The sequence below is a fragment of the Rhea pennata genome, chromosome 17, assembly GCF_028389875.1.
Source record: "Rhea pennata isolate bPtePen1 chromosome 17, bPtePen1.pri, whole genome shotgun sequence".
Classification (NCBI taxonomy): domain Eukaryota; kingdom Metazoa; phylum Chordata; class Aves; order Rheiformes; family Rheidae; genus Rhea; species Rhea pennata.
In genome coordinates this window covers 10,799,615-10,825,102 of record NC_084679.1, presented here as the reverse complement: position 1 = coordinate 10,825,102, position 25,488 = coordinate 10,799,615, and the positions used below count along the sequence as shown (strand labels likewise).

General features: G+C 61.3%; 2 protein-coding genes, 1 pseudogene and 4 gene segments (V, D, J or C); all 7 read left to right on the top strand.

The window, feature by feature from the left end:
* The first annotated feature begins 364 nt into the window (after positions 1–364).
* On the top strand, positions 365–1,189 carry LOC134148330 (pre-B lymphocyte protein 3-like). Its single transcript, XM_062590299.1, has 2 exons — positions 365–528; positions 780–1,189. Exons 1-2 carry the CDS (start codon positions 480–482, stop codon positions 1,106–1,108), a joined length of 378 nt encoding a protein of 125 aa, XP_062446283.1. The 5' UTR covers positions 365–479; the 3' UTR covers positions 1,109–1,189.
* Positions 1,190–3,742: 2,553 nt separating this feature from the next.
* Positions 3,743–5,916, top strand: LOC134148250 (vacuolar protein sorting-associated protein 29-like). Its single transcript, XM_062590167.1, has 4 exons — positions 3,743–3,772; positions 3,934–4,122; positions 4,646–4,881; positions 5,458–5,916. The coding sequence occupies exons 1-4, from the start codon at positions 3,770–3,772 to the stop codon at positions 5,573–5,575; spliced, it is 546 nt and encodes a 181-aa protein (XP_062446151.1). The 5' UTR covers positions 3,743–3,769; the 3' UTR covers positions 5,576–5,916.
* A 2,655-nt stretch (positions 5,917–8,571) lies between these two features.
* Positions 8,572–12,350, top strand: LOC134148387 (Ig lambda chain V-1 region-like; annotated as a pseudogene).
* A 196-nt stretch (positions 12,351–12,546) lies between these two features.
* LOC134148386 (Ig lambda chain V-1 region-like) lies at positions 12,547–13,949 on the top strand. The segment is given in 3 exon segments: positions 12,547–12,618; positions 12,757–13,116; positions 13,786–13,949. Coding segments are annotated over 3 exon segments (570 nt in total).
* A 522-nt stretch (positions 13,950–14,471) lies between these two features.
* Positions 14,472–16,793, top strand: LOC134148385 (Ig lambda chain V-1 region-like). The segment is given in 4 exon segments: positions 14,472–14,543; positions 14,682–15,018; positions 15,682–15,836; positions 16,777–16,793. Coding segments are annotated over 4 exon segments (555 nt in total).
* A 742-nt stretch (positions 16,794–17,535) lies between these two features.
* On the top strand, positions 17,536–18,089 carry LOC134148384 (Ig lambda chain V-1 region-like). The segment is given in 2 exon segments: positions 17,536–17,607; positions 17,746–18,089. Coding segments are annotated over 2 exon segments (390 nt in total).
* A 5,831-nt stretch (positions 18,090–23,920) lies between these two features.
* On the top strand, positions 23,921–24,447 carry LOC134148383 (Ig lambda chain V-1 region-like). The segment is given in 2 exon segments: positions 23,921–23,992; positions 24,131–24,447. Coding segments are annotated over 2 exon segments (363 nt in total).
* Positions 24,448–25,488: the final 1,041 nt, after the last annotated feature.

Genomic DNA, 25,488 nt, shown 5'->3' with positions numbered 1-25,488 from the left:
CAGGGCAAGTCTCAGCTTTTTGGTGTGGGGCAGCTAAGGCTCCTGACTTTCTGGTCCCTTTACTGTACAGCTGGTGGCAGAGGGACTGAGGCAAAACCACTAAGTTTAAGACCACAGGAAAACCTCTCTTCTCACCTCATCAGAGAAGAGATGGGTCAGTAGTGCTCCCACACTGTATCCTGGGGGCTCTGGGCAGAGGGTGGTGGGGCAGGCTGTGTGTGCAGCGAGGCACCTAGAGGAAATGGTCCAGCCTGTGGTGAAGGTGGGTGCTGGGCTGCAATGCTTGGTTCGCACCTCACTGACTCAAGCCCACTCCCTGAAGCCCAACTGCAGCAGGGTGACACGGGGAGCGAGAGTCCCTGGTGTCATTTACATACCCCTTGCCGCGCGCCAGCAGCACAGCAGTTCGGGTCTGCACAACACTGCAGCCTGTCTCCAAAACAGCATCTCTTCCTCTGCTTCTCTCTCTGACTCCTGCCATGGCCCTGGTCTTCATGGTCCTGCTCCTGGCAGGGATGGTGGTGACGGGTAAGACCAGAGTGGTCGAGCTAGCTGCTGTCTAAGGGAAGCACTGTTGGGTGGCAGGCTGGTTGAGCCAGACTTGGGGATGCTGGGCTGAGCGGTGTGGTTTGCTCAGGGCTGCATGATCAGCAGGATGAAGCATGGGTTCATGGGCAGGTGGGTGGGTGACTCCGGTGGGCAGCAGGATGTTTTGGGGCGGGGGAGGTGTGTGTTTGGGGGGCTCAGCCAGTCAGTAACTGCATCCTTGGTTTGTGCAGCTTCCAGGGCTCAGCCTGTGCTGACCCAGCCAGCTGCTGTGTTAGTGCTGCCAGGGCAGACCGCTCGGCTGTCCTGCACCCTGAACCCCCAGTACAATATCAGCAAGTTCGGCATCTCCTGGTACCAGCAGCGCCCAGGACACTCTCTGAGGTATCTGCTCTATTACAACTCGGAGTGGGACAAGCATAAGCCCTCTGAGATTCCCGATCGCTTCTCTGCTACTAAAGACCCTGTCAGCAACGCCTGTATCCTTATTATTGAGTCTGTCCAGGACGAAGACAATGGCAACTATTACTGTGCACTGTCGCGCTCCATCAGCTGGCTGTAGAAATGGGGAACCAGAGCCTTCTGCCCTTCTCTTGTGACCCCCCAGGCTGAGCCCTTCACAGGCTGAACGGGCAGCCATAGAAGGAATGGAAAAAGAGCCTCTGACATGCTTGAGTGAGCCCAGCAGCACCGTGCCCGTTGTGCTCATAGGCTGTGAGGTATAGCAACATCCTCTTCAACCCAAGATCCCCTGTGGAGCATTAAGCAACACTGACGTAGTGTGAGAGACCTGTCAGTCCTCAGCCCAGGCATGCACGGGAACGGAGATGTCCTTCTCATGGTGGACAGGTGGAGAGCTGTTGCAAGCTTCTACAGCACTTGGCACAACGGAGCCTTGATCATGGCTTGGGCTTCTCCACAGTTTGGCCCTGCTGATAATAAAGGTTAATCCTCAGCCACGCAGCTGGTGTCATGCATGTGGAGTCAAGAAGAACCTTTCAGGCATTGCTCTCTGTATTTGCGGGTCTGCTGTGGTGCTGTGGTACTCTGGTGCTGAGTTATGAGTGACAAAGCAAAGGCGCTATGTTGTTGAATTTGGTGGGGGATCTCCCAGGCCCTGCTCAGCTATGGTTTCTGCAGCTCCATTGCCCATCTCAGGCCCTGGCAGAGTTGGTGTTCACTGGAGGGCTGGAGAGATCTTCCACAGATACCCACCTGCAATGCCCTGTGGACTGGCAGTCTGCAGCACAGTGCTGTTCCCATATGGGGAAGTGAGACAAAATCCCCCAGCCTGGCCTCATGGTCCCACAGGGTCTGATATAACCATAATTCAGAGGGAGCCATGGCCAGGAAATGGCCATGAGGACATGGCAGGGCCAGTTGCCCCAGGCACAGCACTGGGGAGTCGGTGTGAGACTGTGCTGGAGGGGCCACGTGGGGAAGGGCCTGTGGCTGAGGCCACTGTAATGCTGTGCAAGGGAAGCACTCTGATGAAAACTTCCCCACAGGGGCCATAGGAGGCTGGGAAGCCCCTGCTTGTCTGCTCAGTCCAGGGCCCCATGCAGGAGAGTGCTGAGGCTGGTACAGCTGCCTGTGCCGGCAGAGCTGAGGCACTGGGAGCTCCAATGGGACATCTTTGTGTTGGCCCCAGTGGCCTTCCATGGGCCAAGGGGGCTGATGGACCCTGAGAGACCTCATCCACAGTGAGGGCCTAGGATGGCACCTGGGAGCTGAAGGGTGCTGGGCTACAGGTGAGGAATGGGGTGGGATCTGTGTCTTTGTACCTTGTGCTGCCCTGACTGTGTTTCTGTGCTGGCTTGATCCCCACCCCCTTGCATGCAGGGCAGGTCACTTCTTGGGGTGGACTTTAGGGGAAAGAAGATGGGGCAGATTTGCATGGAAGGGCCATGACTTGGGCAAGTGGGGGTTTAAAAGGGTATTGGGAGTTTGCAGCACAGCCCCATGAGCGAGGGACCCTCTCTTTGCAGTGCTTGACCATGGCTCAGGTGGGGAATCTCAGACACTGAGTACATGGACATCTGGTGAAATGTGCTGGATCCCTTCTGGTCCTGCTGGATGGACGATCCTTTCTGTGCTGCATTGGCCTTTTCCCAGGCAGTGGTGAGCCAGGAGCCCTCAGTATTGGTGATCCCCAGTGGGATTGTCACTCTGTTCTGCAGCCTGAGCATGGGGGCCACAACTTCCAACAACTAACCCACTGGTTCCAGCAGAAAGATACCTCTGCCCCTCCAAGGATCATCTATATCAGTAGCAGACCCCCAAGGAGCCCTGCATGGATCTCGGGAAGCATGGCCATGCTGACCACCTCCAGTGCACAGGAGGATGGGGCTGATGATCACCGTGGGTGGTACAAACTTGTGGGCTTGTAGTGCACAGCACACCGACGGGGCATGCAGGGAAGTGAGGTGAAAACTTTCCTGTGCTCTGGGCAAGCCCTGCGGGGCCCCGTGGAGCAGTAGCGCCGTGTCCTTTCCTGGTGCCGATGTTCCCCAAGACTTTCTCCCTCTGGCCCATTGGGGTTTCCAGCCGGAGGTGCCTTTGTGCAGCCTCCATTCAGCAGCGTGAGCTGGGGAGTTGCAGTTTGGTGGCCCCTGTCACCCTGTGACACTGTTCAGCCATGTCTAATGTGTCTTCACTCCCTCCCTTGTGGGCCCAAGCCAGCAGGGCCCTGCAGCAAGCAGCTGCAACAGGCGGTTGCCAAGGACACGCAGGATGGAGGTGGCTGTGTTTGTCGCGGGGCTGGAGCTGCTATGGCACCCCAAGGCCTGCTGGTGCCCAAACGCTGCCCCGCGCCCTCGATGCCTCCTCACAGCCCCCAGAGCATCCCCCCACAGCTCCTGTGCAGAAAAGGACGTGCTTGATCTCGAGGAGATCTCCGGGCCGTTAAATGGACGTTTTCACACAGAAAAATAACGTGTTTACGCATAAAAATCTCGTGCATTTCACGAAAACCCGGCGAGAAAAAGAAAAGACGCGAAACGCTCCCGACACCGCGGCCGCGGCCGAGCGCGAGAACAGCAACGGCCGCTGCACCGTACTGCGCATGCCCAGCGTCTCCGGGCGCGCGAGCCGCGGCGGCCGTCACGTGGGGCGCTAGCGGCGCTGCGATTGGCTCGGGCCGGAGTATTAAAAAAGCGCGGCATCGCTTCCTGGTTACCTCAGCGGGCGTCGGGGCGCGAGCGGGGCCGCGCGGCGAGGCGGGATGGTGAGCGGCGGCCGGGGGCTGCGTGTGGGGAGGCTGCGCGGCCCCTCCCTTCCCCCCCTTTGCTGGGGCGGCCTGTGGCGGTTTGCGGCTGAGAGCGTCTGTGCCGTTCTGTCGAAGTAATCTGGCTTAACGTTCCCTTTTTCTTCCTGCCCTGCGCGAAGTTGGTGTTAGTACTAGGGGACTTGCACATCCCGCACCGATGCAGCGGTCTGCCGGTGAAGTTCAAGAAGCTGCTGGTTCCAGGAAAGATTCAGCACATCCTGTGTACGGGAAACCTCTGCACTAAGGAGAGCTACGACTACCTCCGGACTCTGGCTGCGGATATTCATGTTGTTAGGGGGGACGCTGAGGTAAAATGCTCAGTGCTGTGGATTCCTGTGTCTGTCACATTTCATACTGTGGTTGTGTTGGTGGAACATGGAGTGTCCTTCACTGTTAGCAATTCCTAAACTGTAAATCACGGGCATGGGGAGTAACATGAGCAATCCTAATGATACTCCAAATGTTCATATGAATTCCAGTGACACTGGGGATACTAAACTCAAGCCTAAGTTTACTCAGGATTGAAGCAAGTGTGTCAGGATTCCTCAGCTTGCTTTTTGGTGACAGGAATTGGACTCATGTGTTTACTTGTTGTAGGGTAGTTTTAAAGCTGCTAGACTCTGTGAGCTTCCAGTCTGGTGCAAAATCCCAGTTCTTTGCAGTGTAGTTGCTCTTGCTGGGGTATGGTGCATCCAGTGTCTCATATGTTCTGAAGGAGAAACTGTGTGCTAGAATGGGGCAAATGCATTCATTTGTGTGCAATGTATAAACCTGAGCCTTACAGATGAGGGAGTTCTGGTGTATGTATAACTGTGCTTGTCTTATTCTCAGAGTCTGAATTATCCTGAGGAGACGGTTGTAACTGTTGGGCAGTTCAGAATTGGGTTGATTCACGGCCATCAAGTTATTCCCTGGGGTGATGTTGCCAGCCTGGCTTTGCTACAGAGGCAGCTGGATGTGGACATTCTCATCTCGGGACACACGCACAAATTTGAAGCCTTTGAACATGAAAACAAATTCTATATCAACCCAGGATCAGCAACAGGCGCCTACAATGCTTTAGAGATGTGAGTGAAATGGATCTAGGAAACTTGTAACTGTCCAGTGTGGCAAGAACCCATGCCCTTACCTTACATCTCCATGTTTATCCCCTAGTGTCCAGCCACCGCCATGTTTCACAGCTCTCATGAACAGCTGTGTCATGTAGGAGGCCAGCTCTTCACAGATCAAGAAATGTGGCTACTTGTGGTGAAAAGGCTTTGTTTAGCTCAAGTGTTAGATACAACCACCCGGCAATAGTATGTTAGGTGCCCCTTTCTGAGCCTTTAGAGGGCTGAGTTGCAACAGCTTCCTAAATGGAGTTTGGGTCCTGATATTTACCCCACAGCTAAATGCTAATGCTCTCTAGAAGCTAGACTTTGAGGCATTAGCAGCTGAAGTGTCTGGCCCTAATGTGGGTGCTGGCCTTGAGGGCTCTTCTAGACCAGCTTCAAATCTCTTTGAGATGCTGTTGTCACTGTCTTTGAAGTCCAATGATTTCCCTTTTGCTGCAGCACTTTCCAGTCAAATATTTTAGCCTGAAAATGCATTCTTAGGAAGAAGCATAAGCTACAAAAGTTTGACAAATTATCTTTTCTTTCCAGAAAAAACATTCCTTCCTTTGTACTGATGGATATCCAGGCATCCACGGTTGTGACTTATGTATATCAACTAATTGAGGAGGAGGTGAAAGTAGAAAGAATCGAGTTCACGAAGTCCTGAAGCATATCTGCATGCACTTACAACTTCTCACCCCTTCTCCTTGTTTCTCTTCCCACTTCTGTCTAACCGGAGGGAGGCCACGAGGGGGGGCTGCAGCAGCACCTTGCACTGTAACTCGGGCATGATGCTGCCGCTGCTGCTTGTGCCAGGTTTGGCCCTGGCTCCCGAGCACGCCTTGAAGTGCGGGGAGCTGCTGAGGAGCAGCAAAGCACTCATGGGAAATGCTGCGTGTCTCAGAAGGTGCTGCTGCTTTGCTGGCCTCAAGGTGTCACAGGTGGTGGTAGCTTGGGATTGGAGTTCTCATGTAAAGCTGTACCGGAATAAATCCCTCTCCTGCTGCATCTGGATCCTTTGCGTTAGGTTTCTTGGGAAGAGAAGCAGGGCTGGGATCCAACGTGCCTCAGGCCTGCAGCTGTTCAGGCAACCCTGAGCGCCCCCCTACCTGAAAAGGGCCCTGATGGGCAGAGGCAGATCTGGGCACAGCAGCACGGAAAGCTCCGGGTGCCACATGGTGCTGTGGGGCTGAGCACACTGGGCATCTGCCCTCCTGCCGCAGCCCGGAGCGGGAGCCGGCCGAGGCCTGCGTGCGTGCCCCTGCGTGCCGCTGCCAAGCGAGGGTGGGCAGGGGGCAGCTGTGCCACTGCAGTGGTGCTGGGCTGTAGCTGTGGCAGATGCCTGAGCACGGCTCGGGCAGGTGGCATGCAAGGCGGCGCTTGTTTACGTTACCTTGCGGCTCTGTGGGTGACCTTATGTTAGTCCTGAGCATGGTTCAGGGCGACCTCAGGCATGTGCTGAGCACAGCCCAGTGGCTGGATGGTCCCAGGCTGGAATAAGGAGGAATAAGGCAGCTTCTGCAGATGCCAAGAGCATATGTAAGTGGTTTTAGGATTCTGGCTTGGCTGATCTGTGGGGTTTTTTTTTTTTTTTTTGATGAAATAAGCATCAAGGTGCATTTCCTGGTGCTCTGAAAAGTGATAGTAGGGCCTGCACTATCTTGTCCCTGTCATCACAGAAGACTCTATGTCCCCAGCTGGAGCCTGCAGACCCAGGGGCCCTATCCCCTCCTGCTGGCTGGGGGAGCTTTGCTGCTCTGACACTCTAATCCATCAGATTCTATCCTCTCTCCTAGCACTTTCCAGGTTCCCTTGCTGCTCCCAGTTGGGACTGTTGCCCTGTCCTGCAGCCTGGGCCTAGAGAGGTCACCACGAGCAACTATCCAGACTGGATTCAGCAGAAACCTGGCTCTGTCCCCAAAGATGGGATCTGCAGTACTTGTAGTGTAGAGCCAATCTTGAATGTGGGGAAGATCTGCATGGAGAGGCTGTATTCTGGGCAGGCAGGGGTTGAAGAGGTAGCTGGAGGTCTGCAGCACAGCCCTGTTGGCATGGGGGTCTAGAGTTGGTGGGATCTCACCAAGGCCTGAGCCCTTCTCCTCCTCATGGTGCTTGCCCATGGCTCAGGTGTCCTGGCATGCCTGGCACTTGCTGACTACCATTTTCTGCCCTGTCTCTTCTTCTCTCTGAAAGTTACAGTTATTATGACTGGTACCAGCAGAAACCTTGCAGTGCCCTGGTCACTATGGAATATTAGGACAACCAGAAATCCATGCACAATTCTCCAGTTCATTGTCTGGCTCTACAAACACATCAACTGTCACTGAGCTCTAAGACACATATGAAGCTCCTTATTACTGGGGTAGCGGTTATGGCAGCAGTGGTGCTCCCCTGGTGGACAAGAGAGTAATGGGGAAGTGAGGCACAAAGCCTGGAGTGGTGGCAGAGGTAGGTTTGTGTCCCTCTTCCTCTGAGCCATAGAGGGTTGTGTCCCCATGTTGGGAGTCTCCTGTTAGATCTGTCCTGTCTGGCTGTGTCTGGGGGCTGTCAGATTGCCCTAGGTGCCAGAATCCTGGGGCTGGAAAAGCTGCGATGGGACTTCACTGTCTGAAGCTCATCTGAGGGGCAGGGGCTGGGGCAGTGTGTGGAGCTGAAGGGTGCTGAGTGTGCTAGACAGAGTTTTGCCACATTTCTGCTCACCCAGGCGGAGCTTCCCCCCAGCACAGAGCTGGTGCTACAGCATCAGAGCTGACGTTAGCGTGTGTTGGCTGGTGTGTGCAGGTTTGCCAGCCCTCACTGGACCCCCCAGGTGCCCTGCAGGTGGGCAGGGAGAGCTCCTGCCTCAGCCCGTGGCTTGGCTACACGTTTGACTCAGCCAGCCTGTGTCCCTTTCCCCAGGACAAACCACCCAGATCACCTGCTCTGGGTGTAGCTATGACTATGGCTGGTTCCAGCAGAAACCTGGCAGTGCCCCTGTCACTGCGATACACCAGGCTGACAAGAGACCTCTAGGCATCGCTGCATGATTCTCTGCTTCTACCTCTGGCTCTGCAGCCGTGTAAATCATTACTGAGGTGCAGGCTGAGGATGAGGCTGAGTATTACTGTGCTTGTGGGGATATCAGCACTGACTATGCTCAAGGTACCAGGCTGGGGGGTGGTCGGTAGTCATTGGGGAGGTTGGGTGATGCAGGGTGCCACTGTTGAATGATAACTGACACGTGGGAGTTGCAGGGGCAGCACAGTGGCTGCCTTGCAGGTGGCGGTGAGCCAGGCGATGTCGCTGTTGCTGACGAGTGTGACTGAACCTCTCTCCTGTAGCCTGAGCACAGGACTATCACCACTTGCAACTACCCAGGCTAGATCCAGAGACTCTTGGCTCTGTGCAGCAGCTGAACTATGACATGAGTTGCGGACCATGCTCAGCATGTGTGGGCTGTGGGGAGGGGAGGCAACACGTGTTGGGCTGTGTGGGGGCACCATCAGGCAATGGCTCTGAGCTGGGAGGAGCTGGGTGCTATTGGCTGGGTTGGAGATGCGATGGAGCTGGGCTGGGCGCAGGGAGGGAGGCGTGAGCAGGCAGGAGGGACCACACTGCAGGCAGATGGGGGGCTTTAAGAGGGAGAGAGAGTCAGGGGTCCATGGCAGAGCCCCGTCGGCGTGGGGACGTGGAGCTGTTGGGATCGCGCCATGGCCTGGGCCCCTCTCCTGCTCGCGGTGCTCGCCCACGGCTCAGGTGCCCTGGCCAGCCTGGGTGTGCGCGGCCGGGGCCTGCGGGCACAGGGGCCCCGTGGCGTCCTGCTGCCTGGGGGCCTTTGCTGCTCCGGCACTCGCTGACCTGCCGCTTTCTGCCCTCTCTCCTCTCCCTCTGCAGGTTCCCTGGTCCAGGCAGCGCTGACTCAGCAGCCGCCCTCGGTGTCTGTGTCCCTGGGAGGAACCGCCCAGATCACCTGCTCTGGTGGTAGCTATGGTTATGGCTGGATCCAGCAGAAGCCTGGCAGTGCCCCGGTCACTGTGATACATAACAACAATCAGAGATTCTTGGATATCCCTGCTTGATTCTCTGGTTCCTTATCTGGCTCCATGAACACCTTAACAGTCGCTAGGGTGCAAGCCGAGGCCGTGTGTTACTGCGGTGGCGATGACAGCTGTTATAGGGCTACAGCGCCCCTGTATGGGGAAGTGTGACACAAACCATCACAGGGACCATTGAACAGTGTCTGGTGTTCCTGTGTGATGGTTGCGTGTGTGTACATACACACGTACATATCTCTGCCACAGCCCTTCCCACGCTGCCACGCACTGGCCATGGCTATGCCTGGCATCCTAGCTTGCCCCTGTTAGGTCCCCATGGCTGTGCCTGTCCCTGTCATTTGACACTTCACAGGGAGGGAACAGACCCCAGGGTGGTGGGGACCGTGCTGGCCCCTGCACAGCCAGGCTGGCACCCAGGACCCTGCCGGGTGCTCTCGCTGCCCTCTTGCCCGCACAGACCCCCCAGGAGGAACTGTCCAGCACGTCCCTGTGCGAGTGCAGCTGTGGAAATCCCAGCCTGGCAGCACAGCCCCGAGGCCCAGCAGGGAGGGAGTTTAGTGCTGGCTGTGCTGGAGGGGCAAAGGCCCTTGTGTTTTGGGGATGTCCGGGGTGAGCAAATGTGGGCGGCGGTGCCTGGGGCACGTGAACATCCCGCCGCCCTCTGTGAGGCCCACCTGCGGGGCCGAGGCAGCAGCTGGGGCGCTGTGTGTACCTGGGAGCTGCTGAGCGTGCTGGGAAGAGCTTTGCCCCGGTTCTGCTCCCCCAGCGGAGCCTCCCCAACCCACCCCCAGCCAGTGCTGCAGCATCAGAGCTGATGTTGGTGCGCGTGGTCAGTGCGAGCAGGTTTGCCAGCCCTCACCGAGTCTCCAGGCGCTCTGCACCCACCGGCTTTGCGTTTCTGCCTTCTCCCCTCTTCTTCTGCAGGCTCCCTGGCCCAGGCAGCACTGACTCAGCGGCCGGCCTCGGTGTCCGTGTCCCCGGGAGGAACTGCCCGGATCACCTGCTCTGGCAGTAGCGGCAGCTATGGCTGGATCCAGCAGAAACCTGGCAGTGCCCCGGTCACTGTGATATATGCCAACGACAAGAGACCCTTCAGCATCCCTCTGCTTCCAAGCCTGGAGCCATGTGCAGGTTGACTGCTGCTGGGGCGCAGGCTGAGTGCGATGGAGTGTCACTGTTTTACGCTGCGATTCCAGTGCTAGCCAGGCTCACGGCGACACTGAGCAAAGGGAAGTGAGACGCAAATGCTCTGTGGCCAGGACCCTCAGTTCCCCGCTGCTGCTGGGACCTGGCAGAGCAGCAGCAAATGTGCTGGTGAGGCAGAGCCGCCGTGGGGCACGTGCCCTGCTGCAGCATGACCTGTCTGTGCTGTGTGCAGGGGTCCAGCCCTCGTGTAGCCCTGCCACTCTCTGTGCCCATCGGTGTCTCTGGGCCAAAGGCACCACAGGGAGGGGCATCGCTGGGGAAGGAGAGCACCGCAGTGAGGTGCCCTGGCCAGCCTGGGTGTGCGCGGCCGGGGCCTGCGGGCACAGGGGCCCCGTGGCGTCCTGCTGCCTGGGGGCCTTTGCTGCTCCGGTACTCGCTGACCTGCCGCTTTCTGCCCTCTCTCCTCTCCCTCTGCAGGTTCCCTGGTCCAGGCAGCTCCAACTCAGCAGCCGCCCTCGGTGTCCGTGTCCCCGGGAGACACCGTCCGGATCACCTGCTCCAGTGGTAGCAGCTACTATGCCTGGTTCCAGCAGAAGCCTGGCAGTGCCCCGGTCACTGTGATATATAGCAACGACAAGCGACCCTCGGGCATCCCAGCATGATTCTCCGGTTCCAAGTCCGGCTCCACGGCCACCTTAACCATCACCGGGGTGCAAGCCGAGGACGAGGCCGTGTATTACTGTGCTAGCAGCTATGCTGGTAGTGATACTGATCGCATGGTGCCCCAGAGCAATGGGGAAGTGAGTCTTGTTGTGTGTGGGCTGTCGAGCTGCCCCAGGCGCCCGGGCCCTGGTGCCGCAAATGCCGTGCCTGGGCTTGCCCTCGCTGCCCAAGCTCGTCTGAGGGACAGCGGGGACAGGTGGCCAGTGCAGAGAGCTGGAAGCTGCTGCATGTCCTGGGGAAAGCATTGCAATTTTCTGCTCCCCTGGCTGAGCTTCAGCCCTGGGGCCAGCAGTGCAGCATTGAGGTGACACTGGTGCCCGTGGCTGGTGTGTGCAGGTCTGCCAGCCCGCACTGAGCCCCTAGGCGCTCTGTAGGTGGGCAGGGAGAGGTGGGTAGCCTCAGCCCTTTGCTTGCCTACTGGTTTGACTCAGCTGTCCTCGGTGTCCGTGTCCGCAGACAACCTGCCCAGATCTCCCGCTGTGGCAGCAGCTGCAGCTCTGCATGGTACCAGCTAAGCCTGACAATGCTCCGGTCACTGCCACAATGGCACGAGAGTGCTGAGCATCTGGAGTGATTCTGTGGTTCTGCTTCTGGCTCCATGAACATGTTCACAACGCCTGGAGTCCAGGTAGAGGACAAGGCTGGGTACTGCTGTGCTAACTGGGAGAGCAGTGCCATCCAGGGCCATGGTGACACCGAGCATTAGGAAAGTGACAGACAAAGCCCAGAGTCAAAGAGCTGGTCAAGCAAGACAACGGGTGCAGTAAGTGTTCTGGTTCGGGTCCCTTCTGCACAGCCATGCCTGTGAATGTGCTGACTTTAAGTGGAAGTGTCTCTAGCCAAGCTCTGTCGGGCTGGGCACATTGCCCATGCTCTTGGCCAGCCATCGCCTCTCCCCTTGGCTCAGTGTGGCCCAGACCCCAGATGCCCCAAGGGGTGTCCCAAAGGCTGGTGCCCAAGGCCGGCCGTGCCTGGGGGCAGCCCAGCCTCAGCCACGGGGACCTGGCAGGCCCTGGGGGCAACAGCAGGCAGGAGGCCCAGGGGCTGGCTACCGCCACTCCAAAAGAGGGTGCCCGGGCTTGGGGGCTGGCACGCTGGGTGTCCCGTTCTCTAGGGCCTGCGGGGGCATGAGCTCCATCCTGCCTGGATGTGGTGGGGGGCTTTGCTGCTCTGGCACTCACTGACCTCCTGTTCTCTCCCTTCCTTGTCTTCCTCTGCCTGCTCCTCTGGTCCAGGCAGCAGTGACTCAGCAGCCGGCCTCAGTGTCCGTGTCCCCGGGGAGAAACCACCCAGATCACCTGCTCTGGTGGTAGCTACAGCTACTATGGCTGGTTCCAGCAGAAGCCTGGCAGTGCCCCGCTCACTGTGATATATAACAGTGACAAGCGACCCTCGGGCATCCCTGCGCGATTCTCCGGTTCCACCTCCGGCACCACGGGCACATTAACCATCACCAGGGTGCAAGCCGAGGACGAGGCCGTGTATTACTGTGGTAGTGGTAGTGCTACCGTGACACCCCAGAGCAGTGGAGCAGTGTGACCTAAATATCTCATCAGCGCTGGGATCCTTGAAGAGGTTCTAGTTGTCCCTGTGTTTTGGTTTCACCGGTCCCAACCACTGCTCACTCCGTGCTGCTGATGGCTGTCCCAGATTTGCATGGAGGGCCTGTTCCAATGGGCAGGCAGGGAGTTTTGAGAGGGAGTCGGGGGTCCGTGGCAGAGCCCCGTCAGCGTGGGGACGCGGAGCTGTTGGGATCGCGCCATGGCCTGGGCCCCTCTCCTGCTCGCGGTGCTCGCCCACGGCTCAGGTGCCCTGGCCAGCCTGGGTGTGCGCGGCCGGGGCCTGCGGGCACAGGGGCCCCGTGGCGTCCTGCTGCCTGGGGGCCTTTGCTGCTCCGGCACTCGCTGACCTGCCGCTTTCTGCCCTCTCTCCTCTCCCTCTGCAGGTTCCCTGGTCCAGGCAGAACTGACTCAGCCGCCCTCGGTGTCCATGTCCCCGGGAGAAACCGTCCGGATCACCTGCTCTGGTGGTGGCAGCTACTACAGCTGGTACCAGCAGAAGCCTGGCAGTGCCCCGGTCACTGTGATATATAACGACAACCAGCGACCCTCGGGCATCCCTGCACGATTCTCCGCTTCCACCTCCGGCTCCACGAGCACCTTAACCATCACCGGGGTGCAAGCCGAGGACGAGGCCGTGTATTACTGTGCTGGCAGTGCTGGTAGTTGTGGTGCTGCCACGTTGACGCGAAGCAATGGGGAAGTGAGACACAAACATCCTGCTACAATAGAGACCATTGAACAGTGTCTGTTGTCACTGTGTGACGGTTATACAGGTCCCCACCACCACCCTCCCCGTGCTGCCCATGGCTGTGACCGTGCCTCTTGTTTGACACTTCACAGGGAGGAGACGGACCCCAGGGTGGTGGGGACCGTGCTGGCCCCTGCACAGCCAGGCTGGCACCCAGGACCCTGCCGGGTGCTCTCGCTGCCCTCTTGCCTGCACAGACCCCCCAGGAGGAACTGTCCAGCACGTCCCTGTGCGAGTGCAGCTGTGGAAATCCCAGCCTGGCAGCACAGCCCCGAGGCCCAGCAGGGAGGGAGTTTAGTGCTGGCTGTGCTGGAGGGGCAAAGGCCCTTGTGTTTTGGGGATGTCCGGGGTGAGCAAATGTGGGCGGCGGTGCCTGGGGCACGTGAACATCCCGCCGCCCTCTGTGAGGCCCACCTGCGGGGCCGAGGCAGCAGCTGGGGCGCTGTGTGTACCTGGGAGCTGCTGAGCGTGCTGGGAAGAGCTTTGCCCCGGTTCTGCTCCCCCAGCGGAGCCTCCCCAACCCACCCCCAGCCAGTGCTGCAGCATCAGAGCTGATGTTGGTGCGCGTGGTCAGTGCGAGCAGGTTTGCCAGCCCTCACCGAGTCTCCAGGCGCTCTGCACCCACCGGCTTTGCATTTCTGCCTTCTCCCCTCTTCTTCTGCAGGCTCCCTGGTCCAGGCAGCACTGACTCAGCGGCCGGCCTCGGTGTCCGTGTCCCCGGGAGGAACTGCCCGGATCACCTGCTCTGGCAGTAGCGGCAGCTATGGCTGGATCCAGCAGAAACCTGGCAGTGCCCCGGTCACTGTGATATATCTGAATGACAAGTGACCCTCAAACATCCCTGTGCGATTCCCCGGTTCCACCTGCGGCTCCACAAATAGCACCATTGGCTCATGGGGACATTGCAAGTGCGTTTAAATATCTGAAGGGAAGGTGTAAAGAGAATAGGTCCAGACTCCTCTAGCTGATGCCCAGCGATAGTACAAGAGGCAACGGGCACAGCCTGAAACACAGAAGTTCTGTCTGAACACAGCAAGCAACTTATTTACTGTGAAGGTGTCTGAGCACAGGAGCAGGTTGCCTAGAGAGCTCGTGGAGTCTCCATGCTCGGAGACATTCAGAAGCCGTCTGGACACGGTCCTAGACTACGTGCTCTAGGTGACCTTTCTTGAGCAGACTGGTTGGACTAGATGATCTCCAGAGGTCCCTTCCAACCTCAGCAATTCTGAGACTTGGTGATCCCTGGGGTGTAAGCCAAGGACAAGGCTGTGCGTTACTGTGGTTATAGCAGTGTTTACACAGTGACTCTGAGCAACGTAGGAGGCTCTTGGCAGAGCCCCGTCGGCGTGGGGACACGGAGCTGTTGGGATCGCGCCATGGCCTGGGCCCCTCTCCTGCTCGCGGTGCTCGCCCACGGCTCAGGTGCCCTGGCCAGCCTGGGTGTGCGCGGCCGGGGCCTGCGGGCACCGGGGCCCCGTGGCGTCCTGCTGCCTGGGGGCCTTTGCTGCTCCGGCACTCGCTGACCTGCCGCTTTCTGCCCTCTCTCCTCTCCCTCTGCAGGTTCCCTGGTCCAGGCAGCGCTGACTCAGCAGCCGCCCTCGGTGTCTGTGTCCCTGGGAGGAACCGCCCAGATCACCTGCTCTGGGGCTAGCAGTGATTACGATGACATAAGCAGCTATGGCTGGATCCAGCAGAAGCCTGGCAGTGCCCCGGTCACTGTGATTTACTGGAACAACAAGCGACCCTCGGGCATCCCTGCGAGATTCTCCGGTTCCACCTCCGGCTCCACGAGCACCTTAACCATCACCGGGGTGCAAGCCGAGGATGAGGCCGTGTATTACTGTGGTGGCTACTATGCTGCTGGTTATACTGGTGCCACCGTGACAGGGAGCAAAAGGCAAGTGTGACACAAACATCCTGCCTTTGCAGGGAGCACTGCCGGGACAAGCAGCTCCTGCGCAGCCAGGCTGGCGCCCGGGGCCCTGCCGGGTGCCCTCGCTGCCCTCCAGCCCGCACAGCTCCACCAGGAGCGATGGTCCGGCATATCCCTGTGCGAGTGCAGACGTGCAAATCCCAGCCCGGCAGCACAGCCCAAAGGCCCCGAGGCCCCGCCTGGAGCTGCGTGTGTCCGTGTCTGAAGGTCCTGCCTTTGCTGTCCTGGGAGGTGGCTCTGTGGCCACCGTGTCTCTGTCCCCACAAAAGGCACCGTGTGGCCGTGTCACCACCCCGCTCCCTGTTGCTGCTGGCAGCCCCCTGCTCCTGCTCCCGCTGCCCCTGGAGCTGCCCCTGTGCCGGGACCTGCCGGGCCGGGCTCTGCTCCCTACGTGTGCCCCTGCCCAGGGCCCTTCTGCTGCGGCGTTGCCCCTCGCTGCTGCTGCCACTGTCCTTGCAGGGCCCGGGCAGCTCTGCCCTTGTGCTCGGGGCGGGGCTGTTGGTCCGTCTGTCCCAGGGGGTCGTGTGGGCACAGTGATCCTGTTCCTGTCCTGCTGCCGTGGGGGTCTTTGCTGCTCTGGCCCCAGCTGACCCCCCATTTCCTGCCCTCTCTGCTTCCCCTCCGCAGGGTCCCTGGTCCAGGCAAGGCTGGCTCCGCTGCCCTCTCTGTCCATGTTTCCCTGGGGGAAACTGCTCGGATCACCTGCTCTGGGGGTAGCAGCGGCTGGGGTTATGGCTGGTTCCAGCAGAAGCCTGGCAGTGCCCCGGTCACTGTGATACGTGGTAACGACAAGCGACCCTCGGGCATTGCTGCGCGTTTCTCCGGTTCCACCTCTGGCTGCACGGGCACGTTAACCACGGGGGTGCAAGCCACAGATGAGGCTGTGTGTTACTGTGGTGCCTGGGTTGGCAGTGCTGATCACCGTGACGCTGAGCGAGGGGGAGGTGAGGCACAAACCCACAGCGGTGCCAGGGCTCCTCAGTTCCCCGCTGCTGCTGGGACCTGGCAGTGCAGGCTCAAATGTGCTGGTGAGGCAGAGCCGCCGTGGGGCACGTGCCCTGCCGCAGCATGACCTGTCCGTGCTGCGTGCAGGGGTCCAGCCCTCGTGTAGCCCTGCTGCTGCCTGTGCCCATCAGCGTCTCGGCGTGTGCCCTGCCATGATGGGCAGTGAGGAAGTTCATGGGCAGCCCCAGCACTGGCTGCGTTTGGCCAGCCCCAGTCTGTGGGGCCTGTGATGGGTTTGTAGGGGGAAGTTGGTGGTGTTCCTGGAGGTCATTGCCAGGCCTCTGCTGTGGAGACATAGCCTGGCAATGAGCAAAGGCCTTGAAGAGCTGGGCCCCGTGGGCAAGGAAGGGAGGGGAAGGAGCCAAGAGAGAAAAGCAGCTGAGCAAGAGGGGGCCACGGAGGTGCTGGGGCCAGGGAAGTCCTGGAGTCGCTGAGGCTGGATGGGCCTTGGCAAGCACCTTGTGCAACCAGCTGGGCCATAGCAGGGTTGAGTCGTGCAGGTCGTGTCCCGTTGGGTTCTGCCTGTCTCCAGGGGTGGAGACCTCAGAGCCTCTCTGGGCAACCTGAGCCAGGGCTGGACAACCTTCAGGGGACAGGAATCTTATTCTCGTGTGTAAATGGAGCTTCCTGTGTTTCAGTTTGCACTTGCATCCTCTCATCCTGTCTCGGGGCGCCTCTGGGAAGAGCCTGTCTCTGTCTTCTTTCCTCCCGCCTCAGGTATGCATAAGCATTGACGAGCTTCTCCCTGAGCCTTCCCTGCCGCGGGCAAAACAGGCCCGTCTCTGTCGGGCCGTCCCCGTACGAGAGATGCTCCCATCCCTTCAGCAGCGTCGTGGCCCTTTGCTGAGCCTCTGTGGTCTCCTGTGCTGGGGAGCCCGGAGGTGGACGCAGCCCTGCGGACGTGGCCTCGGCAGGGGCTCGGGTGTTGCTGCTGCGCGAGTGCAGGAGCTGGCAGCTGCCTGGATGGGGAAGAGTCCGTGGCAGGTGCAGCCGTGCAGGGCGCGAATTGCAGCGGGCGCAGAGAGGGATGGCCAAGGCCTGTGTGGGGCAGGACGCGTGTAAGAGGGGCAGATGGGGAGTGTAGGGGTGTTCCTGGGGGTGGGCACAGCCCCAGCGCCAGCGCCACGGCCGGGTTGTCGGAGCCGCGGGGGCCGCCTGCTGCCCTGCCTGCTCCAGGAGCCCGGCTCTCCCCGGCCTTTGGCCCTGCTCCGCTCGCCCTGCTCTGGGGACGGGGGCTGCGTGCGTGCCGGGGTTTTGGCGTGTGCGGTGGGACGCGTCTCCGCTGCCAACCTCGGACAGGCCCTGCTGCGTCTAAGGTGGCCGAGCCGGGCTGGGCGCGGGGAGGGCGGTGCGGAGGGAGGCGCGAGCAGGCGTTGGCGGTGAGCGCGGGGCAGATTTGCATGGAGGGGCCGTGCCGCGGGCGGGCGGGGGTTTAAGAGGGAGTCGGGGGTCCGTGGCAGAGCCCCGTCGGCGTGGGGACGCGGAGCTGTTGGGATCGCGCCATGGCCTGGGCCCCTCTCCTGCTCGCGGTGCTCGCCCACGGCTCAGGTGCCCTGGCCAGCCTGGGTGTGCGTGGCCGGGGCCTGCGGGCACAGGGGCCCCGTGGCGTCCTGCTGCCTGGGGGCCTTTGCTGCTCCGGCACTCGCTGACCTGCCGCTTTCTGCCCTCTCTCCTCTCCCTCTGCAGGTTCCCTGGTCCAGGCAGCAGTGACTCAGCAGCCGCCCTCGGTGTCTGCGTCCCTGGGAGAAACCGTCCGGATCACCTGCTCTGGGGCTAGCAGTGATTACGATGGTATAAGCAGCTATGCCTGGTTCCAGCAGAAGCCTGGCAGTGCCCCGGTCACTGTGATATATCAGAACAACAAGCGACCCTCGGGCATCCCTGCGAGATTCTCCGGTTCCTTGTCTGGCTCCACGGCCATCTTAACCATCACCAGGGTGCAAGCCGAGGATGAAGCCGTGTATTACTGTGGTGGCTATGCTGGTGGTTATACTGGTGCCACCGTGACAGGGAGCAAAAGGCAAGTGTGACACAAACCTCCTGCCTTTGCAGGGAGCACTGAACCGTCTCTGCTGTCCCCGTGTGATGATCGTGCAGGGCCTCGCCGCCCTCCTCCCGGCAATGTACTGCACTGCCTGTGGCTGAGCCCTGCTTTAGGTCCCCGGGGCTGTGCCTCTCCCCCAGCGTTCGGCAATTCCCGGGAGGAGACGGACTCCAGGCTGGAGGGGAGCGTGCTGGCTCCTTCCTCCTGACTGCGCTGCCGGGACAAGCAGCTCCTGCGCAGCCAGGCTGGTGCCCGGGGCCCTGCCGGGTGCCCTCGCTGCCCTCCAGCCCGCACAGCTCCACCAGGAGCGACTGTCCGGCATATCCCTGTGCGAGTGCAGACGTGCAAATCCCAGCCCGGCAGCACAGCCCAAAGGCCCCGAGGCCCCACCTGGAGCTGCGTGTGTCCGTGTCTGAAGGTCCTGCCTTTGCTGTCCTGGGAGGTGGCTCTGTGGCCACCGTGTCTCTGTCCCCACAAAAGGCACCGTGTGGCCGTGTCACCACCCCGCTCCCTGTTGCTGCTGGCAGCCCCCTGCTCCTGCTCCCGCTGCCCCTGGAGCTGCCCCTGTGCCGGGACCTGCCGGGCCGGGCTCTGCTCCCTACGTGTGCCCCTGCCCAGGGCCCTTCTGCTGCGGCGTTGCCCCTCGCTGCTGCTGCCACTGTCCTTGCAGGGCCTGGGCAGCTCTGCAAGCGGGAGCGGGCCCCCTTGGCCACCTGGGCACAGGCAAATGCCCGCAGAGCCCAGAGCAGAGCTGCTGCAGGGCAGGGGTCCCCCCGCAGAGGCAGCCTGTGCCCGGCCCTGTGCGGGCCTGCGCCGGGGCGCTGAGGCCCAGGGCCCTCCGGGGCAGGGACAGGATGGCTCCTGCTCTTCTTCTCCTCGCTGGCAGACCTTTCTTGAGCAGAGTGGTTGGACTAGATGATCTCCAGAGGTCCCTTCCAACCTCAGCAATTGTGAGACTTAGCGATCCCTGGGGTGTAAACCAAGGACAAGGCTGTGCGTTACTGTGGTTGTAGCAGTGTTTACACAGTGACTCTGAGCAACGTAGGAGGCTCTTGGCAGAGCCCCGTCGTCGTGGGGACGCGGAGCTGTTGGGATCGCGCCATGGCCTGGGCCCCTCTCCTGCTCGCGGTGCTCGCCCACGGCTCAGGTGCCCTGGCCAGCCTGGGTGTGCGCGGCCGGGGCCTGCGGGCACCGGGGCCCCGTGGCGTCCTGCTGCCTGGGGGCCTTTGCTGCTCCGGCACTCGCTGACCTGCCGCTTTCTGCCCTCTCTCCTCTCCCTCTGCAGGTTCCCTGGTCCAGGCAGCGCTGACTCAGCAGTCGCCCTCGGTGTCTGTGTCCCTGGGAGGAACCGCCCAGATCACCTGCTCTGGTGGTGGCTACAACTACTATGGCTGGATCCAGCAGAAGCCTGGCAGTGCCCCGGTCACTGTGATATATAACAACAACCAGCGACCCTCGGGCATCCCTGCGCGATTCTCCGGTTCCAAGTCCGGCTCCACGGCCACCTTAACCATCACCGGGGTGCAAGCCGAGGACGAGGCCGTGTATTACTGTGCTAGCAGCTATGCTGGTAGTGATACTGATCGCATGGTGCCCCAGAGCAATGGGGAAGTGAGACTTGTTGTGTGGGGCTGTCGAGCTGTCCCAGGCGCCCGGGCCCTGGTGCTGCAAATGCCGTGCCTGGCCTTGCCCTCGCTGCCCAAGCTCGTCTGAGGGACAGCGGGGACAGGTGGCCAGTGCAGAGAGCTGGAAGCTGCTGCATGTCCTGGGGAAAGCATTGCAATTTTCTGCTCCCCTGGCTGAGCTTCAGCCCTGGGGCCAGCAGTGCAGCATTGAGGTGACACTGGTGCCCGTGGCTGGTGTGTGCAGGTCTGCCAGCCCGCACTGAGCCCCTAGGCGCTCTGTAGGTGGGCAGGGAGAGGTGGGTAGCCTCAGCCCTTTGCTTGCCTACTGGTTTGACTCAGCTGTCCTCGGTGTCCGTGTCCGCAGACAACCTGCCCAGATCTCCCGCTGTGGCAGCAGCTGCAGCTCTGCATGGTACCAGCTAAGCCTGACAATGCTCCGGTCACTGCCACAATGGCACGAGAGTGCTGAGCATCTGGAGTGATTCTGTGGTTCTGCTTCTGGCTCCATGAACATGTTCACAACGCCTGGAGTCCAGGTAGAGGACAAGGCTGGGTACTGCTGTGCTAACTGGGAGAGCAGTGCCATCCAGGGCCATGGTGACACCGAGCATTAGGAAAGTGACAGACAAAGCCCAGAGTCAAAGAGCTGGTCAAGCAAGACAACGGGTGCAGTAAGTGTTCTGGTTCGGGTCCCTTCTGCACAGCCATGCCTGTGAATGTGCTGACTTTCCTGCCAGCCCCGCTCCCTGTTGCTGCTGGCAGCCCCCTGCTCCTGCTCCCGCTGCCCTTGGAGCTGCTCCTGTGCCGGGACCTGCCGGGCCGGGCTCCGCTCCCGACGTGTGCCCCTGCCCAGGGCCCTTCTGCTGCGGCGTTGCCCCTCGCTGCTGCTGCCACTGTCCTTGCAGGGCCCGGGCAGCTCTGCCCTTGTGCTCGGGGCGGGGCTGTTGGTCCGTCTGTCCCAAGGGGTCGTGTGGGCACAGTGATCCTGTTCCTGTCCTGCTGCCGCGGGGGTCTTTGCTGCTCTGGCCCCAGCTGACCCCCTATTTCCTGCCCTCTCTGCTTCCCCTCCGCAGGGTCCCTGGTCCAGGCAAGGCTGGCTCCGCTGCCCTCTCTGTCCATGTTTCCCTGGGGGAAACTGCTCGGATCACCTGCTCCGGGGTTAGCAGCGGCTGGGGTTATGGCTGGTTCCAGCAGAAGCCTGGCAGTGCCCCAGTCACTGTGATATATGGTAACAGCAAGAGACCCTCGGGCATCCCTGCGCGATTCTCTGGTTTGAGGTCTGGCTCCACAGGCGCGTTAACCCTGACTAGCGTGCAAGCCGAGGATGAGGCAGTGTATTATAAAAGTGGGACAGCGGCGCTGGTGACACCGATCAAAGGGGAGCTGTGACACAAATTACCCTGCCATCCTAGGGACCACTGAACAGTGCCTGGTGCCCCTGTGAGATGGTCGGAGAGGTCCCCACCACAGTCTTCTGCACGCTGCCCTGTGCTGCCTGTGGCTCTGCCTGGTGTCCCAGCTCACCCCACTTTAGGGCCCCAGGGCTGTTCCTGTCCCCGTTCACGGGGAGGGAACAGACCCCATGTTGTTGGAGGCTGTGCTGGGCCCTGCCTGCTTCCTGTGCTTCCAGGACAAGGAGCTCCTGCACGAGACTGGCGCCCAGGGCCCTGCCAGGTGCCCTCCCTGCCCTCCGCCTGCGCAGATCCACCTGGAGCCCCCGGGGCGCTGGGCATCTGCTTGTCCGTTTTGAGGGTGGCCTGACACAGGGAGAGGAGTGCAGAGAGGTGCTGAGATCTGCATCCTGGGGGAAGTTCAGCTCTCCTCTGGCTGAGATCAGAGCAATCTGCTGCCAAGGGCCCTTGCGTGAGAGGGTCTGGGACCAGCCTCCTCCTGCTGTCCCTTGCGCCCTGTGTTGTTTCCTGAGACTTGGCTCTCGCGCCCATGGAAGTGTCTCTAGCCAAGCTCTGTTGGGCTGGGCACGTTGCCCGTGCTCTCGGCCAGCCATCGCCTCACCCCTTGGCTCAGTGTGGCCCAGGCCCCAGATGCCCCAAGGGGTGTCCCAAAGGCTGGGTGCCCAAGGCCGGCCGTGCCTGGGGGCAGCCCAACCTCAGCCACGGGGACCTGGCAGGCCCTGGGGGCAGCAGCAGGCAGGCGGCCCAGGGGCTGGCTACCACCACTCCAAAAGAGGGTGCCTGGGCTCGGGGGCTGGCACGCTGGGTGTCCCGTTCTCTAGGGCCTGCGGGGGCATGAGCTCCATCCTGCCTGGATGTGGTGGGGGGCTTTGCTGCTCTGGCACTCACTGACCTCCTGTTCTCTCCCTTCCTTGTCTTCCTCTGCCTGCTCCTCTGGTCCAGGCAGCAGTGACTCAGCCGGCCTCGGTGTCCGCGTCCCCGGGAGAAGCCGCCCGGATCACCTGCTCCGGGGGTAGCAGCGGCTACGCTTATGGCTGGTTCCAGCAGAAGCCTGGCAGTGCCCCGGTCACTGTGATACGTGGTAACGACAAGCGACCCTCGGGCATTGCTGCGCGTTTCTCCGGTTCCACCTCTGGCTGCACGGGCACGTTAACCACGGGGGTGCAAGCCACAGATGAGGCTGTGTGTTACTGTGGTGCCTGGGTTGGCAGTGCTGATCACCGTGACGCTGAGCGAGGGGGAGGTGAGGCACAAACCCACAGCGGTGCCAGGGCTCCTCAGTTCCCCGCTGCTGCTGGGACCTGGCAGTGCAGGCTCAAATGTGCTGGTGAGGCAGAGCCGCCGTGGGGCACGTGCCCTGCCGCAGCATGACCTGTCCGTGCTGCGTGCAGGGGTCCAGCCCTCGTGTAGCCCTGCTGCTGCCTGTGCCCATCAGCGTCTCGGCGTGTGCCCTGCCATGATGGGCAGTGAGGAAGTTCATGGGCAGCCCCAGCACTGGCTGCGTTTGGCCAGCCCCAGTCTGTGGGGCCTGTGATGGGTTTGTAGGGGGAAGTTGGTGGTGTTCCTGGAGGTCATTGCCAGGCCTCTGCTGTGAAGACATAGCCTGGCAATGAGCAAAGGCCTTGAAGAGCTGGGCCCCGTGGGCAAGGAAGGAAGGGGAAGGAGCCAAGAGAGAAAAGCAGCTGAGCAAGAGGGGGCCACGGAGGTGCTGGGGCCGGGGAAGTCCTGGAGTCGCTGAGGCTGGATGGGCCTTGGCAAGCACCTTGTGCAACCAGCCGGCCCATAGCAGGGTTGAGTTGTGCAGGTCATGTCCCGTTGGGTTCTGCCTGTCTCCAGGGGTGGAGACCTCAGAGCCTCTCTGGGCAACCTGAGCCAGGGCTGGACAACCTTCAGGGGACAGGAATCTTATTCTCGCGTGTAAATGGAGCTTCCTGTGTTTCAGTTTGCACTTGCATCCTCTCATCCTGTCTCGGGGCGCCTCTGGGAAGAGCCTGTCTCTGTCTTCTTTCCTCCCGCCTCAGGTATGCATAAGCATTGACGAGCTTCTCCCTGAGCCTTCCCTGCCGCGGGCAAAACAGGCCCGTCTCTGTCGGGCCGTCCCTGTACGAGAGATGCTCCCATCCCTTCAGCAGCGTCGTGGCCCTTTGCTGAGCCTCTGTGGTCTCCTGTGCTGGGGAGCCCGGAGGTGGACGCAGCCCTGCGGACGTGGCCTCGGCAGGGGCTCGGGTGTTGCTGCTGCGCGAGTGCAGGAGCTGGCAGCTGCCTGGATGGGGAAGAGTCCGTGGCAGGTGCAGCCGTGCAGGGCGCGAATTGCAGCGGGCGCAGAGAGGGATGGCCAAGGCCTGTGTGGGGCAGGACGTGTGTAAGAGGGGCAGATGGGGAGTGTAGGGGTGTTCCTGGGGGTGGGCACAGCCCCAGCGCCAGCGCCACGGCCGGGTTGTCGGAGCCGCGGGGGCCGCCTGCTGCCCTGCCTGCTCCAGGAGCCCGGCTCTCCCCGGCCTTTGGCCCTGCTCCGCTCGTCCTGCTCTGGGGACGGGGGCTGCGTGCGTGCCGGGGTTTTGGCGTGTGCGGTGGGACGTGTCTCCGCTGCCAACCTCGGACAGGCCCTGCTGCGTCTAAGGTGGCCGAGCCGGGCTGGGCGCGGGGAGGGCGGTGCGGAGGGAGGCGCGAGCAGGCGTTGGCGGTGAGCGCGGGGCAGATTTGCATGGAGGGGCCGTGCCGCGGGCGGGCGGGGGTTTAAGAGGGAGTCGGGGGTCCGTGGCAGAGCCCCGTCGGCGTGGGGACGCGGAGCTGTTGGGATCGCGCCATGGCCTGGGCCCCTCTCCTGCTCGCGGTGCTCGCCCACGGCTCAGGTGCCCTGGCCAGCCTGGGTGTGCGTGGCCGGGGCCTGCGGGCACAGGGGCCCCGTGGCGTCCTGCTGCCTGGGGGCCTTTGCTGCTCCGGCACTCGCTGACCTGCCGCTTTCTGCCCTCTCTCCTCTCCCTCTGCAGGTTCCCTGGTCCAGGCAGCAGTGACTCAGCAGCCGCCCTCGGTGACCGTGTCCCCGGGAGACACCGTCCGGATCACCTGCTCTGGTGGTAGTAGCAGCTACTATGGCTGGTACCAGCAGAAGCCTGGCAGTGCCCCGGTCACTGTGATATATAACAGTGACAAGCGACCCTCGGGCATCCCTGCGCGATTCTCCGGTTCCACCTCCGGCACCACGGCCACCTTAACCATCACCGGGGTGCAAGCCGAGGACGAGGCCGTGTATTACTGTGGTAGTGGTAGTGCTACCATGACACCCCAGAGCAGTGGAGCAGTGTGACCTAAATATCTCATCAGCGCTGGGATCCTTGAAGAGTGTCTAGCTGTCCCTGTGTTTTGGTTCCACCAGTCCCAACCACTGCTCACTCCGTGCTGCCGATGGCTGTGCCAGATTTGCATGGAGGGCCTGTTCCAATGGGCAGGCAGGGAGTTTAAGAGGGAGTCAGGGGTCCGTGGCAGAGCCCTGTCGGCGTGGGGACGCGGAGCTGTTGGGATCGCGCCATGGCCTGGGCCCCTCTCCTGCTCGCGGTGCTTGCCCACGGCTCAGGTGCCCTGGCCAGCCTGGGTGTGCGTGGCCGGGGCCTGCAGGCACAGGGGCCCCGTGGCGTCCTGCTGCCTGGGGGCCTTTGCTGCTCCGGCACTCGCTGACCTGCCGCTTTCTGCCCTCTCTCCTCTCCCTCTGCAGGTTCCCTGGTCCAGGCAGCAGTGACTCAACCGCCCTCGGTGTCCGCGTGCCCGGGAGAAACCGTCCGGATCACCTGCTCTGGGACTAGCAGCGGTTACTACAGCAGCACCAACTATGCCTGGTTCCAGCAGAAGCCTGGCAGTGCCTCGGTCACTGTGATATATAACAACTAGCGACCATCGGGCATCCCTGTGAGATTCTCCGGTTCCAAGTCCAGCTCCACGGGCACCTTAACCATCACCGGGGTGCAAGCCGAGGACGAGGCCGTGTATTACTGTGGTAGCAGTGCTGCTTGGTCTGATGCCACGTTGACACCAAGCAATGGGGAAGTGTGACACAAACATCCTGCCATCACCGTTGAGCCGTGTCTGGTGTCCCTGTGTGATGGTCGTGCAGGTCCCAACCACAGCTCTCCAGACACTGCCGCACACTATTCCTTGCTCTAGGTCCCCCAGGATCGGCCCCTTTCCCATCGTTTGTCAGCTCAACGGGAGCGTGAGCCAGCATTGGTGCGCGTGGCCGGTTAGTGCAGGTTTGCCAGCCCTCGCTGAGTCTCCAGGCGCTCGGCACTCACTGCCCCCACATTTTCTGCCCTCTCTCCTCTCCCTCTGCAGGTTCCCTGGTCCAGGCAGCAGT